The 15,620-nt window shown below is 33.2% G+C and overlaps 3 protein-coding genes across 3 annotated transcripts; 2 read left to right on the top strand and 1 right to left on the bottom strand.

The window, feature by feature from the left end:
* Positions 1 to 623: 623 nt before the first annotated feature.
* Positions 624 to 2,706, top strand: LOC110994300 (RAB6A-GEF complex partner protein 2). Its single transcript, XM_022260851.2, has 6 exons — positions 624 to 830; positions 897 to 1,102; positions 1,228 to 1,508; positions 1,620 to 1,772; positions 2,083 to 2,269; positions 2,427 to 2,706. Exons 1-6 carry the CDS (start codon positions 709 to 711, stop codon positions 2,630 to 2,632), a joined length of 1,155 nt encoding a protein of 384 aa, XP_022116543.2. The 5' UTR covers positions 624 to 708; the 3' UTR covers positions 2,633 to 2,706.
* LOC110994301 (RRP15-like protein) lies at positions 2,672 to 3,928 on the bottom strand. Its single transcript, XM_022260852.2, has 4 exons — positions 3,756 to 3,928; positions 3,335 to 3,678; positions 2,918 to 3,228; positions 2,672 to 2,791 (listed from the first exon to the last, which is right to left on the bottom strand). The coding sequence occupies exons 1-4, from the start codon at positions 3,799 to 3,801 to the stop codon at positions 2,731 to 2,733; spliced, it is 762 nt and encodes a 253-aa protein (XP_022116544.2). The 5' UTR covers positions 3,802 to 3,928; the 3' UTR covers positions 2,672 to 2,730.
* A 276-nt stretch (positions 3,929 to 4,204) lies between these two features.
* Positions 4,205 to 15,000, top strand: LOC110994307 (DDB1- and CUL4-associated factor 5). Its single transcript, XM_022260860.2, has 13 exons — positions 4,205 to 4,485; positions 4,814 to 4,971; positions 5,363 to 5,522; positions 6,571 to 6,700; positions 7,291 to 7,574; positions 8,230 to 8,348; positions 9,025 to 9,150; positions 9,830 to 10,040; positions 10,359 to 10,464; positions 10,986 to 11,196; positions 11,725 to 11,821; positions 12,525 to 12,605; positions 13,104 to 15,000. Exons 1-13 carry the CDS (start codon positions 4,248 to 4,250, stop codon positions 13,610 to 13,612), a joined length of 2,430 nt encoding a protein of 809 aa, XP_022116552.1. The 5' UTR covers positions 4,205 to 4,247; the 3' UTR covers positions 13,613 to 15,000.
* Positions 15,001 to 15,620: the final 620 nt, after the last annotated feature.

The following is a 15,620-nucleotide window of genomic DNA, read 5'->3' as shown; positions in this document are numbered from 1 at the left end:
GTTTTTTTTAAACAAAGCATAATTTTCTTGTCTTTTAATTCTAAAATATTTTTATCCACCATTTTCTGTCCGTATAGGGTAGGTATGGGCAACATTTGACATGTCCAAACGTTTGTTTGGCCAAACTTAAGCGTGCAAATACGTTCGCGATAATATTTTTTGCGATAGATATAAGATATGAAATAATACGACTATGTTTTTATAAATAACAAAAATGCATTTGTATTTTTATAGCGGATTTTGAAATCTCCGTTAATGTAACAAATGTTGTCTCAGTAATGATCAGCGGCAGTATTCGAGTATAAATCTATGAAAATATCTTAAATATACCTTGATTTTTAGGGTTGTTGATGGAATTAAAATCCAAAACATCAACAATGTATGAAGTATTTACATATTAAATTATACCGCTACCGCTTAGTTATCGCATAAAACCATAACAGTTCTGTTCAAACCACACAGTTTAACTTGAGATTTAGTATATGAATCGATTACATGAAAACTGATTGAGTTATAATTTGCACATGATCCGATTTAGAAAGATGTCAGATCGGATCGTCATTCGTCCCATCACTACATCACTATTAAGCCAAAGACTATAACATAAACATAAATGATTATAATATCATTTTTTGTATACAGTTGTTGTTTATTTATTTTAGATTAGTTGAGACTATTAATCGGTACCAGTACCTTTTCACATTAATTATGATAGAATTAGCAGCAAGGCTTACTACAGGGACTGTGTATCTAGCAGGCGAAGCGCTGGAATGTTGTATTACATTTTGCCACTCAACTCAACCAGAACACAGAGATTCTCAGAGCCATAGGTACTATTTATCAATTATGATTATGACCTTATACTTTAAGATTCTTACTTTCTTTAATTATTTCAGTGATATTTTGGAGAACCTAGCATGGGCTTCTGCACAAATACATTGTTTCTTTTCGACGTCTAAAAATACAGTTGAAAAATCATCACCTGTTGAAAAAACAACCGCATTGGAAGTAACATCGTGTAATATTGGTGATGTTGTCTTTCACACAAAACCCAAAATATTATTTTGTGACTTAACAATACCTCTTGGAGAAACTAAAACATGTGAGTATTTGATTCTATGACATTGCTTGGTTACTGAATTAATATCAATGTAAAATGTTGAGCTTGCTGCAATATTAACTTTTATAGTACATATACTATAAAATATATATGAAATTTTTTTTCAGTTTGGTATAGGGAATCTTTACCAATAGAAGCACCGCCTTCATATAGGGGAAACTTAGTGAAGTACTCATATAAAGTAACAATAGCAACACAGAAGGTTGGGTCTCATATCAGAATGGTTAGGATACCATTCAGAGTGCTGCCTGTAAGTCCAATCATGAATGTTCAAGATCTTGCAGCATTATGTGGAAATGAAACAACAGATGAGCTGCAGCCTACAAATCCATTTTCTGAAGAAAGGAAGGTGGAAACACCACTGACAATGGCTTTACAAGTTCTGCAGGTATTCTTTTGTCTAAAGCTATTTGCTTTTATTTGGATTCACTAAGATAATATTTTTTTACTTAAGTAAATAATGTATAATTTTTATGTACAGAATATGTTTTACTTATAGAATCTCACAGCACGCAGAAGTCCCAATTCATACATGATAACTAACACAAGAGGAAAGGTGGGAAGGTTCTGTTTATTTAAATCTGCCTACAAACTGGGAGAAGATATTGTTGGTACATTTGATTTCTCTGTTGGGACTGTCACTTGCATGCAGGTATTATTATTTCACGCAGAAATAAAATAAATTTCTGTTTGTAATAATGTAAACTGTTTTTAATATCTAAATATGCAAGATATATTTTTTAATAACAAAAAAATCTAAAGTACATTTAATTTTATAACTTATTATTCTTAACACTCTTCACTATAAACATTTCTTTGATTACTGCTTGCATAGAATCTGCAGTGATTAATGATGAAAAGTGATAATGGTTGTATAGTGACATTATTAATGCAAAGTTTTTCTTTAAAACAAGAAGCATTATAACTTATATATGATATAACAAAATACTCATTCTTTTTAGGTATCAGTCTCCCTACAGCCTGAAGAAATTGTGAAAAAAATCACTCCATCCAAAAATACAAATAAAGAAACAAGTAGTAGATCTATGACAGTTGCCAGATATCATGAAGTAACTCTTGGATTAACCCATTCACAGCTTATTCTCCCAATACCATTACACATTACACCAGCATTTGACACTGAAGAAGGTAAACATTGTTATCATTTGCTTACTTTACCCCATACAATAAATGATTACAAATGAGTAAGAGACATATTTGTGGACAACTCTTTTATAAACTCAAATGTATTTCTTGTTGATGAACAATTAATTTCAAAACCTTTAAACAATGCTTACAATTTCAGTGTCCTTAAATTGGAGATTGCATTTTGAATTTGTAACCACAAATGAAAAGCTTCTTCCATCAAATGAAGAAAACGATTGGAATGCACCTTTGAATGTGGCTATTGAAACAATGGTCTGGAATTTGCCTGTTAAAATATACTCCACTTTACCTAAACAGATTACTCAAGCAGTAGGTAATGAAGCATATAAAATGGTTATCAAGTGACCAAAGTAACCAACTGATTATTAAAAAATAAGTAGCCTATTTATTTAAAAACAAATTTAATTAAAATTATTATACATTTCAAAAAATTTAGTAAATTTTTATTCCTCCACTGATTCCTTATCCCAATCTTTCATTTTGGCACCCATCATAAAGTCATCCCTGAGAGAAACAAAATAATAGTTTAAAGTGTGAAAACTATTAAAATATCGTGGATTCCTTTTTCTTTCTTTATGTAATTAAATATTTATATGATGGCTTATACTTTACAAGATAACTATTTCTTACCTTAGTGCATTCCATTTTGGTTTTTCTTCAGATTTTACTTCATCCTTAGTTGATTTAGTACTTTCATCAACAACAATTGATTTTGTTTGTCCCATCAGAGAATCTAAGAATGACCTTTTATCAAATTTTTTCAATACTTTCTCTCTTTTAGTTTCAGTAACATCACCTAATTCTTTTTCAAATGTTTTTTGTTGATTTCTAACTGCATTAAATAGTTGTACTACACCCTTAGTGGCTATTTTTGTTAATAACCTTTCTCTGTCCTTTTCTAATATATTTGGTTTTACCCTTATTGATGGCTTTTCATGTTTCTGTAAAATAAAGGCTAAATCAAAAAGTATAGTGGGCCATAGTAAATTTTACATCCTATGTTTGTCTCCAGGTTGAGGAGGGACAAGCAGTCTATTTTAATTTTACCCTTTTCTTAGCAACTGGTTCCTCCGTAGTATCCTCTTCTTGTTTAACCTCTGGTTTTATATCATCAATATTGTCACCTACTACTTCAAAACTTGGTTTTTCTTCCTTCACTTGCTTAATAACTTCTGAATGTTTTTTTGCTCGTGATAAAACTAAAGTCTTTTTATTTTTTGGCTTGGTAGAACCAAGAATTTTTGCTAGGGAGTCCGCCCATCCTTCATTTTTAATTAAAACCTCATCATTGCTAAGCTCTTGCTCATCTTCACTTCCACTATTAGCATCAGAGACTTCAGCCTCGTATTCTGGATCTGAAGCATCCTCAGCACTTGAATCTGTATCGGAGGCTAATAATATTTCATTTTATAATAAACTTTAAAATAAACATTTAAAAAAACCAGCAATGTATGTTTATATTTATTACCTGAGACTTTAACTGATGATTTAATCATCATATCAGCAATTACCATATCGCAGTTACAAACTACCTTCTAATATAACAGTATTTTGAATCTCAAATTAGATTACTACAGTTGTTTATTTTTCTTTTCAAAACACGTGCACGTTTCAAAGTATAAAGTTTTAATTATTTTGAGAGTACAGAATACAGATGATTGTTGATTGAGCATATAACAATTGACAATGAAAGTAACGCTGTCATATACACTTTGTAGGCGAAATTTCGCATAGAATTTAGTATTTAATTATTTATAATTTATATTATTTTAGTAGTGAAAAACGTCCTTTTTATTTTGTATGACACTGCTTTTTGTTTTGTTTTTTTTAAATATTTTAAGATTAAGAGAGAATAAATACTACTATAAAATGCGTCAAGCGGAACGTGAACTATTTCTAATAACAAAAAATAAAAATACAGCTGATTGTCAAATACGTCGTATAGTGAAAACACTGAAAAATGTCTCGATCTCTTAGTTGTGATGAAAATGGTGGTATTGGTTTAAATATGGCGAATATTGCATGTCCTCTACCATATATTTCTAAGAGGGAATATGGTCAGATATCAGATATTAAGTCTCATTTGTTTAATAAAAGACTTCTCGCAGCTAAAAACTTGTATCGCCGTGATCTAGTGTGTCATTTTGGCTGTGTTAATGCGATTGAATTTTCCAGCAATGGCGAGTTGCTTGTATCAGGTATATATATATTGAGTTTTAGATAGAAGGAAAATTATTGCATTTTATTAAATTCCTTGTCTGGGATAGATAACTCTTGTTTCACTGGTTTCTATTTTTAATAAGCATTTATTTGAACAACCATGGGATAATTTTATAAAATTAAGATATGAAAGGCATATCAACAAGTATGTATATTATGTATAATTATTTATTACTGATCTTGCCTATCAATTGAAAGTTTCATTTAACTAGCCTGCAACACTGAAAACCTATGTGTGTAGATTGAATTTAAATTTTTACTGCAATCTTTGGAAGAAATAATATTTTACATATTATTTATTCATAGGTGGAGATGATAGACGCGTTATGCTTTGGCAATTTGGGCAGACTCTCCTACATTATGGAAAACCAGAAGCAATGAAAGCTCTACATCAATCAAATATATTTTGCCTAGGCATCACATCTGACAATCAAAAAATATATTCTGGAGGAAATGATGATATAGTAAGATGTTTTATTATTAGTAACTAATATCTAAATGGAATTAAAAGTCATTCTTGGCCTTTTTTTGTAGGTAAGTAAGAAACATTTTTCTGTGGCATTTGCACATGCACATTGTGTTCCACCAAAATTGTTCTAGTCTTAATTAGTATTGATATTCCTAGCCAAGTTTGTGAACCACTATGACAGGGTGACATGGAGAAGACTGAAGAAGTAGAATATTAACTAATACAATTCTAACAAGAATCTGTGTTATTGTGAAATATACACTTATTATTTTATGATATATATATATGTGTTATTAGCAGTAACACATCTATATATGTTATGTTAATATGTGGATTGTTATTTTATCCTCCTGGAGTTATTTAAGCTGAAAAGAACCAATTTTTAGGTGATTGTACATGATTTAGAATGCAAATGCCCTATGGAAGTACTACAGCATCAAAGAGCTGTATGCAGTTTAAGTATTGACCCCTTCAATGAGAAAGTTATTTCAACAGCTGGAAATGATGGCCGCCTGCTTCTGTTTGACACTAGACAGTCTGTTCACGGTGAGTTATTTACAATATAAAACTATTTTTTTTCAAATTCCTTATTTGGTGGGAACTAGATATTGCAGAAGAATTTAGTGTCACTTTCTCTTTCTTTACAAAACTTGTTTGCAATAGTGCGTGTAGCACACTTTTTTCGTATGTTCGTATATAACTTAGAGTATTAAGCCAGAAAGGAGTCGCCTTTACGCGCGTCCCCCTCTGTCAAAGTACGAACCCGCTGGACATACCCGTTATATAAAACTGTTTCTCGACCCTTCCGCGCCATTCCGGTACGACGCTTGTTAGTGTAAAGAGCTCCGACAAAAATGACTGGATGCAGTGTATTCGGCTGTAAAAAAAGGTCTGACACATCGAGTGTACAAAAAGACAACGTGACATTTCATCTGTAAGTATTTTCTTAAGTAATATTATCGTATATTATAAGAATACGTGAAAATCAAATAAATATTCATTGCCGAGTCAATGTTGCCAGTTTATTGCAAAGTTCCGCACTATGACGTTTTTTGTGGCTTAATTTTTTATTTGCATAATTTTTTTACTAACAGATGGTACTTACATAGGGATCATATTGTTCAATGACTTAAGTAAATATGCTTTACTATTGATTATTAGTTGTCCTGTTCGTGGATTCGCTCACAAGTACTTTGAAGGTTTACCCGACACTTCAAATTTTCTTATTATACTAATGTCTTTAATTAATGAAGAAAGGGCGTGAAAAATTATAAAAATTTATCACATGAATTTATCCTAATAATGGTTATTTTCCTAAGTTGGTAGTTAGCCACACCAACTTTAAATGTGTGCGTTGCGGTTACTCTTGTGTAAGCAAATTAGGTTTGTGTGCGTGTGTACAAACATTGTGCAATTTGTTTCTGTAGTAAAATTTTGTCTGTGTGAGTGCCTCGTCCCCCGCCGATGTTTTGGCAGAAAAATTAATTAGCATCGTTCGAGTGATGGCGTCTCCTTTCTGGCTTAATACTCTAAGGTATATAAATATAGCGAGCCCAGTATGGCGACCTTCAGCTGATAATATGTACATTTTCAGAGTCGTTAGTTATCGCTCGCAGCGTAAAAGCTTTCCACGGTGTGATGTTTCACCCCCAACAGGTCGGCATTCTTGTATCTGCCAATGCACGGGATGGGGTTGCACTGTGGGATTTAAGGTCGCCAAAACAGTGAGTTTTTTTACTGACTTGTGTTATTTTCCCCACACTAAAGTAACGATATAATTTTTTTACGAACAAGATCGGCATTAGCGCCCGCCAATCCTACTACATCCAGAAGTTAACTAGGCACCTCGCTGTAATGACGGCACAGTGATGTACTAACTGCATAAAAAGTCCAAGCGCTCTTTAAGGCTTCTCGACACTCGCGATAGTTTATTTTTGGTAACAGTTCTATATCCATAGGTTAATATAACAAATATAATTTTAGTTTATTTTATAATAAAATTCCAACGTAGTATTGAATTTACTGATCGTAGCGTTAAGGGCGAGAGCGGTAGCGTGGGAGGGAAGCACATCCCACACAGATGCCAAGTTGATGTATCTATTGATATTATGATGTCAATGTCGAATGTACAGTGTACAATGTAGATATGTCAAAGGCAGATTTCTATTGTTTTTAATTATCCATTGACAGTGTAAAAAGTTGTGAAAGAATGAGACCCAGTTCAGGTAACTATACAAAGTATGGAAAGTCCACACATAAAACCCTTGTAAAGTTCGTTTCTTCGGTATAGGCTTCATGACCTATTCTTTCACAGCCCGGTTCTCCGCTACGGGGGTAAACACTCGTGTCAGAATAGTATGAGTGTGCGTTTCAACCAAGCTGGCACACACATTCTCGCTTTGCGCCGACGTATGGCGCCAGTACTATACGCGGTACAGGCTCCCGAGCCGGTGGCGGAGTTCTATCATCAGGATTATTACAATTCGTGTACGATGAAGAGCTGTTGCTTCGCGGGGAAAGGCGATGAGTATGTGCTCTCCGGATCTGATGATTTTAATTTGTATATGTGGAAGATACCGGATACAGGGGGCGGAACTGGTCAGTATTCTTCTTTGGACAATTATTAATTTTAAATATTATAAAGGATTTTCTTTCACCGTTTAAATGCGACGTTAAGTTTGTCACAAAGAAGTTATTTACTTCCAAAATGCTAAAAATGATTTTTATCGTGCGAACCTTGGCTTATAAAATGTAAATAGTTTTTTAAATCACCCTGTATGTGTACCAATTGAATCATTGACAATTTTTTAAATTTATTGTTATTTAAGTCAAAATTATTGCCATATGTGGCTATATATTTGAATACGCTTATAAAATATTAATATGTTATAAGAATGTTTAAGGCTTCGATTTTAGAGGGGGCCGTTCAAGTATTACGTCAGCAGATTTACTGCAATTTACCCCCCCCTTTTCTCCTTACACTTCTCAGCAAAAGTGAGCAATGGTCTCAAAAATAATTATGTAATATCGTTTTAATTTTTTGTAGGAATCATCAAAAATTCATTTCATTTTCATTTCACGGATAATATGTGTAAAAAGTAAAAAAATACTGTTGACGTAATCGCCAAATAAGAAAATCAATGACCCCTCCCTCCCCCCTTTAGTACGTTACGTAATATTTGAATGGCCCCACGTAATCAATTGCGAGATAAACACATAGATAAGCAAAACATAAAAGAACTAAAACTTTCAGATACAGCGGTGGAGTTGCCGCATATAGTGTTATATGGTCACAGATCAATCGTGAACCAGGTCCGATATAACAACCACTATTGTCTCATTGCTTCATCAGGAGTTGAGAAAATTATTAAAGTAAGACTATAGGGGCAACGCAATGCAAACGCAAAATTTATTTTGTTCCTCCTTACCGGTTAAATGACAAAACAATTTATATCAAAGTTAACCTCGATCCCATAGTAATTGAACTAGACACCATGAATTTACCATGGCTACGATATTTCGAATTAATTGTTTTATTTCACTTAAAAACAAGATTGTGCGTTTTTAAGGCAGTTTATCTCACCATGTAGAATCAGCTGCCTACAAGTAATTCGACTTGGGTCCTTCAAGAAAAGTCCGTACCAATTCTTAAAAGGCCGGCAACGCACAAGCGAGGTCTTTGGCATTCAGGTGAGCCGCCTGCTCGTTTGCCCCTGTCCAAAAAATGTGATAATGCCATCTGTATAATATGATGAAATTTAATGTGTGGATTTTAATAATAAAATCGATATTCTGAAAATCGAACAAAGCGGCAAACTCCGGACTTTTAGTATTGCACAGTACGTATCTAGCCTGTTGTAACAATGTAATACACAAATTAATGTATACATATTTTTAATTCATTTATTTTGTATTATTAGTGATAGATATAGATAATCTTGTATTGTTTCTGTCAAATCACTTATTGGATCGTTTATAACACACACAGACTTACAGAGAACACACGATTATTTCTTGAAATACAGTTATAAATTAAATAATGATTTAGGTTTGGTCGGCGTTAGAGTATCCAGAAATGCGGGGAACATTATTGGAAGAGGCCCAGGGGTCGGACAATCCGAGGGAGATATACAGCCATGAGGATTATGTCTCTCTGGTACATCACAGCGGACAGGTTTGTATGTAATGCAATGTTGAATTTAAATTATTTATTTATGTGGTTTATTATCGTTAAAAATACTTAAGTCAGAATAATATTCTACCCGTATCACCTCAACGTCGGTTCTGAAACCAGATGCCTATTTTAGTATTTCCCAACCTATTCAAATATATAACATATAGGGACATTTAAGAAAACTAAAGAAACGAAAGTTTCCTGAGAAAATGGTCTAATTAGAATATTATATAATATAATATTCTATATTATATATAAAATATAATATTAATAATTTTGGTTTCATCTTTCATTTTACATCACATAAAGTTGTGTACCAGTTGCAGTAAATGAAGTTAAATCAGAGAGTTAATTGAATCTCTAGACAGTTAATTAAATATCGATATTCAATCAAGTCGCTAGAAATGAAGCAGGCTCGAAAACGTTTAACTATCTGTCTGATCGTAAACCGGCGTGTTGATTTATACTGAAAAATAAGATGGTAAAACAAGACTCCGCCATGATTATTTCATTTGAGAGCTTGGAAATTCCTTGTTTAGTTTTATTGTAAATGGTTAGGTTAGGTTAGTCTTGTTGCCTAGGAATGTTTAGGAAACTCGTTAAACGTTTTGTTCACTCACTTGTCTGACGGAACTTTAGCGACTTGATTGAATATCAATCTTTCGACATATCTATACAGTCGATATCCCACAACTATGCGGAACAATCGACAAGCGAAGATCCCCGTATGATGGCATTCTTCGATTCCCTTGTTCAACGTGAGCTTGAATGTCTGGCTGAGGAGACTGACTCGTTGGACGGATCCAGTTCAGCATCACGAGCCGCCCACGACTCTGATTCAAGCACGGATCATATTGTCGTCGATCTTTTACCCTTGCCGCCTAAGAGAGGTAAGTGATCGAAAATAATTATTGCATTTTCAGATAATTTACTGTATGAAGCTTAATTTTATAGAAATCTAAAATTTATAGAATTACTAGTGGCCACGATAGACGCTGTCTAAACACAAGTTTTAAGTAAACAATCAACTAAATGTAAATCTAAACAATTCTCGAATATATTTGAAAGCACAAAATTTCATGAAAATCGGTCCAGTTGTTTAATTACAAACACGGAACGAAGACTTATTTATATAAAGGTTTAAACTTTATACTGGCATACTTCGTTCTTTAATAAATTTGATTTTGGTTGTATTTTAAACCCAACAGCGTCCCAAAATGGCAGTAGGAGTTTGCGTTGTCCTAACCGGCTTGCGCGTCTGGTTGCAACGCGGTATCCTAAAAATTCCAGAGCCCAAAAGAGAGGATCGCTAAGGTAACAGAAATTCTAATACATTCATAGATTCCTTTATGGGTATTGACCACAGATTTGTGAATCTGTTTAGATTATATATTTTTTATGTGTTCTGTGCGTGACGATACATTTAGTGTCGAATAAATCTCAAAAACATGAATTTGTCTCCTAAATATATATATTATAGAACAGTTTTTAGTTTTAGTTTGAAGAATTTTCTGAAACGGAACTATGAAAAATAATTTCTGTTAAAAAATAGAATAGTTCAAAAGTAATTTAGAAACATTTTATCGACTTCAAAAATCATTCAAGTTTAAAAAATTGAATCGAGTTTGATGAAACTCCCGCTTTTCCCTTGGAATATACGTGAATAAATATTTATTTATCTTTCTTGGTAAAATTTTAGCTTTAAAAAAATTGTGGTCATACATAAATTTAAGAAATTTAGCACACGCGCCTAAATATATGATATGATAGAAATATCTCCGTTTTTTGAAGTCGGTTAAAAACTAGCATTAGCTTATAATGTTTATAATTAAAAGGCGAGATAAGCAGTCCCGCCCATGCGTGAGCAAGACAGGCAAGAGTATATCGGGGGCAAGTTGTAAGGGCAAACGGGCAGCTCGGCGTGTGCGCGGTATACGTCGGCCCGTGACGCGTACGCTGGCGCCGCGTACACGTATATCAGCGCCATCTAGTGAAAGAACTGATTCAGATGAACCCACCCATTCTATGTTTAGGAATTCTGGGCGGGTGAGAATTTTTTATAACATAATATTGATAAAATATTCATATATAATCATTTTGTCTTTTTATTATAGCTTGCAGTACTTTAATTTACTAGATTTATTATAGGTATTTATTTGTTTGTATCCACAATTAGGCAATTAAATGCAATTATAAATGTTTTCCTTTTTCTTTAATATTACGACTTATATCAGGGGTCTATGAGGGTCTTCTCACAAAGTTCCCAACAATAAGTTTGCAACAAAATTTGTTGAGGTGCTTCCTTTTATGCTAACAGAATAATAAAGGTGTGTAAATGTCAGAAATAAAATTTCTTCTAAAAATAAAAATGTTTGTGTAACGTTTGGTGTTCCCTTTTTCACGAGCTTAGATCACCTTTCTTTATAATTAATTTATTTTATAAGAAATGAAACTCGGAAGTATGACTCATGTCTGTCAAAGTCGCATTGGCATACGGAGTCATACGTAGTGGTTAGTTTGTGAATCTAAAACTAAAAACGGCATTTATTAAATATATATATATATGTTTTTCAGATTATACGACCACTACGCAGACGCCTTAGTTTAACTAGATCTTCAAAAAGAAAAAGTAAAGTCAATAGTTTTAGGAAGTCAGTATTAAGAAATAATGGTGAGTTACACTTATCGGCAAGACTAATAATAGTGGAGTCCCTCCGCGCGGAAGAAGTGAAACTTCGTTATGTGGAAACCAAAATAGGAAGCATTTACTCTCGCTCTGTCTCTCTCTCTCTCTTTCTTTTCTTTCTCTCCCCAGGAGCGTTGAACGTTTAACGCAACCTAGTTGGAAGTCGCATTAGAAGTTACACTTCAATAAATCTTAAGGCGATAAAGCCATAAGTATAAATTATGCATCTATTAAAAAAAACATTATTTAGTTTGCATAAAAGTTGTTTGAATTTGCTTTTAAAATTTGATTAGGTCACTTAGGCTAAGCCGAGCCGCTAAGGGCATAAGCTAATACATAATCGTATTTAGTATTTATTGTCTTTGAAATAAACTTTTTTAGTAATCTGTGAAGCCATTTATGTGTATTCCTTTAAAATGCCTATATCAATCTGCAAGAATCAATTTCAGATTTGAAAATATAAAGAGGAAATAATTTCCTAGTTTAACCAAAAAAGTGAGGTTTTTTTTTAATTTTAACCTTTTTCTGAATACAAATGTATTTATACATTAAAGTAATGGATTTTGACATCCGGAACTATTAGTTTCTTTTCTGAATATCGTCCTAAGTTTTTTTATTGTACTATTATTACCCGCTGCATTTGTTGTTATTTAATGTACTACATATATTTTAAAAAATTCCCTCGCAGGTACAACGACACAAGACAGCAGTGACAATAATATTTTTTCTAATTTCGATGATAATCTAGCAGTACCGAGTACAAGTACTGGTGAGTGATTTTTTTTACGATTAAGTTACAGCAAAACGATAGTCTTAAAATTCATTTGTAATGAGTGTTTCTTATATCTCGCTTAAAATAAAATAAACGCATACAGTATCTTACACCCAAACCCAATAACCTATCTCAATCAATTCTTGACCATCTGACATAGACATCTTATTCCAAATATTGATAAAAGTGTGCCAATAACAAATCGACGGATTGTAATAGCCATCTGTCGATACAAGCTATCCATGGTAGTTCGGATCGGTGTATGTGTATAGACCTTTGTATGAAAATGACAGTTCAACTGTGCCAATATCAATATCTTAAGATTTTAACTTACGCCAGTTTTTTTATTAATTAAACAGCTAGCAGAAATGAGTTCGATCGACTATCGCCGTCTGATCTGATCCAAAATCTCAGATTGTATTCAATTAGATCAGACGGCGATAAGTATTGGGTTCCGGCGTAAGTCTTCACATACATAATATTTTATCCCCATAGGTTACAGAGGCCAAAACTCGGCACTATTTCGAATAGCTGAAGTAGACTCTGATGATGACCAGTCAGCGAGCAGTAGACCAATATCCCCAAGGAACCAGAATAATATTCCCACCAACTTAGTAAGCATTATCCCCACACCGATTAATGGTTCTAGAGATTCCTTAGGAGACTCTTTAAATGTTGAACCTCCATCTCCCCACGAAATACGCAGAATCAATCCAAGGAGATCAAGACGGAACGGCAGACAGCTTCAAAGGTCAGATTCCAGTGAATCACCTCCCCCTAAAGAGTTATCTATACCCACGTCCCCCCCAGGTTACAATAGAACACTTGCTAGATTGATGAATGAAACGAATGAGAGTGAGTTAGAGAGCAGTTGTTCCACGGAAAGTAATCTTTGGCCGGCTCCAAGTGTGAATGAATCTGATAATCAAATAGTCAAATTCAGGCAGCGTGTGAAAAAGCCGCGGAGGAATTTTAGGAGTCACATGGATTCTGACTCAAATTAATTGTGATCTCCTGTTAGTTATAGTAATTTTGAAAGAGGTTTAAAGTTTTAGGTTACAGTGTTAATGGGAGGTAGTTGTCTATAATTTCTTTGATTGCAATAGACAAATCAGGCGCTGGCGCTGTAGTTTAATTTGTTTTCGATGCTTAATATTAAAGTCAAAAACCCTGCATGTGTTGAAATTGATGAATCTGTGGTGTCATAATTTATAGATTTCTATGTCTATGAAATTGGCGTTGTTATATTACCTTCGCTATGGCTATTATCTATGACGAACAGCGTCTATTGTATTCAACTGTCCCTCGTATTAATATTGTAAAATTATAATATTTTACACGTAAAATATTTAAATGATTTAACTAAATATCTAAATTGCAACAGAATCAATATTGCCTATATTGATGAAATAATAATTCATGCTGGGGTTTAATTTTGGACGCTACCTCTCAACAATTCGCTTTACTATAGGCCTGTATTCACTTTAGATCAGTAATTTAGTATGATTAGTGCAGGTGTGTAGTGAAGGGGAGTCCAATTCTTCTGTAGTGGCTCTGTTTAGTTATTTCAGTAGTCGATAGCTGTCAATCATATTTTGACAAGCTACGAGTGAGGGGGAAGGATGTGGCTACTCGTAGTTAACTCGCAAAAAAATGAACACGCTTCTTATCACGCCACTACGCAGAGAACTAATCACCTGCACAATTCACTAATCAAAGTGAATACAGGCCTTATGACCAAGTATTGCGTTTGGAAAAACATTTGTATTATACCACTTTCCATAAGGAGACTTTTTTAAATATTGGACTGCATATAAAGCTATTTTATGGCGTAAAAGATTTTTCTTATACATTTAATTATAAATGGATTTATCAGGTAAAAATATTTTACGGCAATTGTAACGTGTCGTTAATCGATATGTTCGCAAGATAATGCCGTACGCACATTGTTTTATATTGTAGAGTTAGGCATGCCTTTATCTAAAGAAGAAATCGGCCAATAATGTGTATAGGTGCTCTCGCCTCATTGACGTGTCGGTTTGTGGGCCAGTCTCGTTTAAATTGGGCCATTACTATTAAACATGGACTAAAAGTATGTAGGGATAATATTGCAAACTATGGTAATAAGTAAGGCCGAAAGGATTTGGCTCTGTCTGTTAAACGAATGTGTCTAGTAAGCTCTCTGATTCGCCATAGACAATTAATTATTGTCAAATGAGATTGAGGTATTTTGAATATTGTATAATTATACCCGAAGTGAATGTTTTCATTTGTCAAGGCTATCTACTTATTGAAATTAAATATTATTTGTACATGCATTTATTCACCAAAAAATCATTTTTCATATGTACACTCGTGAATTTGACATATTTAGTTTATAAATTGAAATTGTGATCTAATAAATAAAAATACTTAACGATTAAGATAAGTAAAAGGTTGTATATAATATTCTACTGTATTAGGATGGTACTGATAAATAAAAGATTTTAAAATATTGTATTTATTGAACCTGTCTTCATGTGGTAAAGGAAATCCTTAATTATATAGATATACATATGTATGCAACAATTAATTAGGTGGGTATGTAACTTTACTTTTTATTAATCTAAATATATAAAACAAAGTCTAGTTAGTTACACCACTTATAACTCAAGATCGGCTGGACCGATATTAGTTTTAGAAGAACTCTGTTTGGTGACTTCTCCGCTCATATTGGATTAGTTACCAAACAAAATTACAATAAATAAACAAATTAATTAATTTTACGAATGTATGTAGTGCTATCTGTTGACGAAACTACACATCATTTTACACAGAATTTGTGTCAGTTCAAGAAATTCTGATCTCGAGATGAATAAACATCACCAGGCATTGATCTTGATCGAAGACATGTGTTACCTCATCAAAAAATGTTGCATATTGAGACAGAAGAGGCCTAAAGTGTAAAACTGCATTAAATTCTACTTTCTCAATGGCAAGAAATAAAACAATGCTGTATTTGCAAGAAAAGTT

This window comes from Pieris rapae, chromosome 11 (genome assembly GCF_905147795.1).
Source record: "Pieris rapae chromosome 11, ilPieRapa1.1, whole genome shotgun sequence".
NCBI lineage: Eukaryota > Metazoa > Arthropoda > Insecta > Lepidoptera > Pieridae > Pieris > Pieris rapae.
This window is presented reverse-complemented; position numbering and strand designations above follow the sequence as displayed.

What these genes read in the sequence shown, in the direction of transcription:
- LOC110994307 (XM_022260860.2), top strand. Translation starts at nt 4,248, where the DNA reads ATGTCTCGATCTCTTAGTTGTGATGAAAATGGTGGTATTGGTTTAAAT. An exon ending in CACTAGACAGTCTGTTCACG is followed by an intron (nt 5,523 to 6,570) that starts GTGAGTTATTTA and finishes GTACATTTTCAG; the next exon opens with AGTCGTTAGTTATCGCTCGC. An exon ending in TGGTACATCACAGCGGACAG is followed by an intron (nt 9,151 to 9,829) that starts GTTTGTATGTAA and finishes ATATCTATACAG; the next exon opens with TCGATATCCCACAACTATGC.
- LOC110994300 (XM_022260851.2), top strand. Translation starts at nt 709, where the DNA reads ATGATAGAATTAGCAGCAAGGCTTACTACAGGGACTGTGTATCTAGCA. An exon ending in TGGCTTTACAAGTTCTGCAG is followed by an intron (nt 1,509 to 1,619) that starts GTATTCTTTTGT and finishes TTTTACTTATAG; the next exon opens with AATCTCACAGCACGCAGAAG. An exon ending in AGCATTTGACACTGAAGAAG is followed by an intron (nt 2,270 to 2,426) that starts GTAAACATTGTT and finishes TTACAATTTCAG; the next exon opens with TGTCCTTAAATTGGAGATTG.
- LOC110994301 (XM_022260852.2), bottom strand. Translation starts at nt 3,801, where the DNA reads ATGGTAATTGCTGATATGATGATTAAATCATCAGTTAAAGTCTCAG. An exon ending in ATCATCAGTTAAAGTCTCAG is followed by an intron (nt 3,679 to 3,755) that starts GTAATAAATATA and finishes AAATATTATTAG; the next exon opens with CCTCCGATACAGATTCAAGT. An exon ending in CCAAAATGGAATGCACTAAG is followed by an intron (nt 2,792 to 2,917) that starts GTAAGAAATAGT and finishes TGTTTCTCTCAG; the next exon opens with GGATGACTTTATGATGGGTG.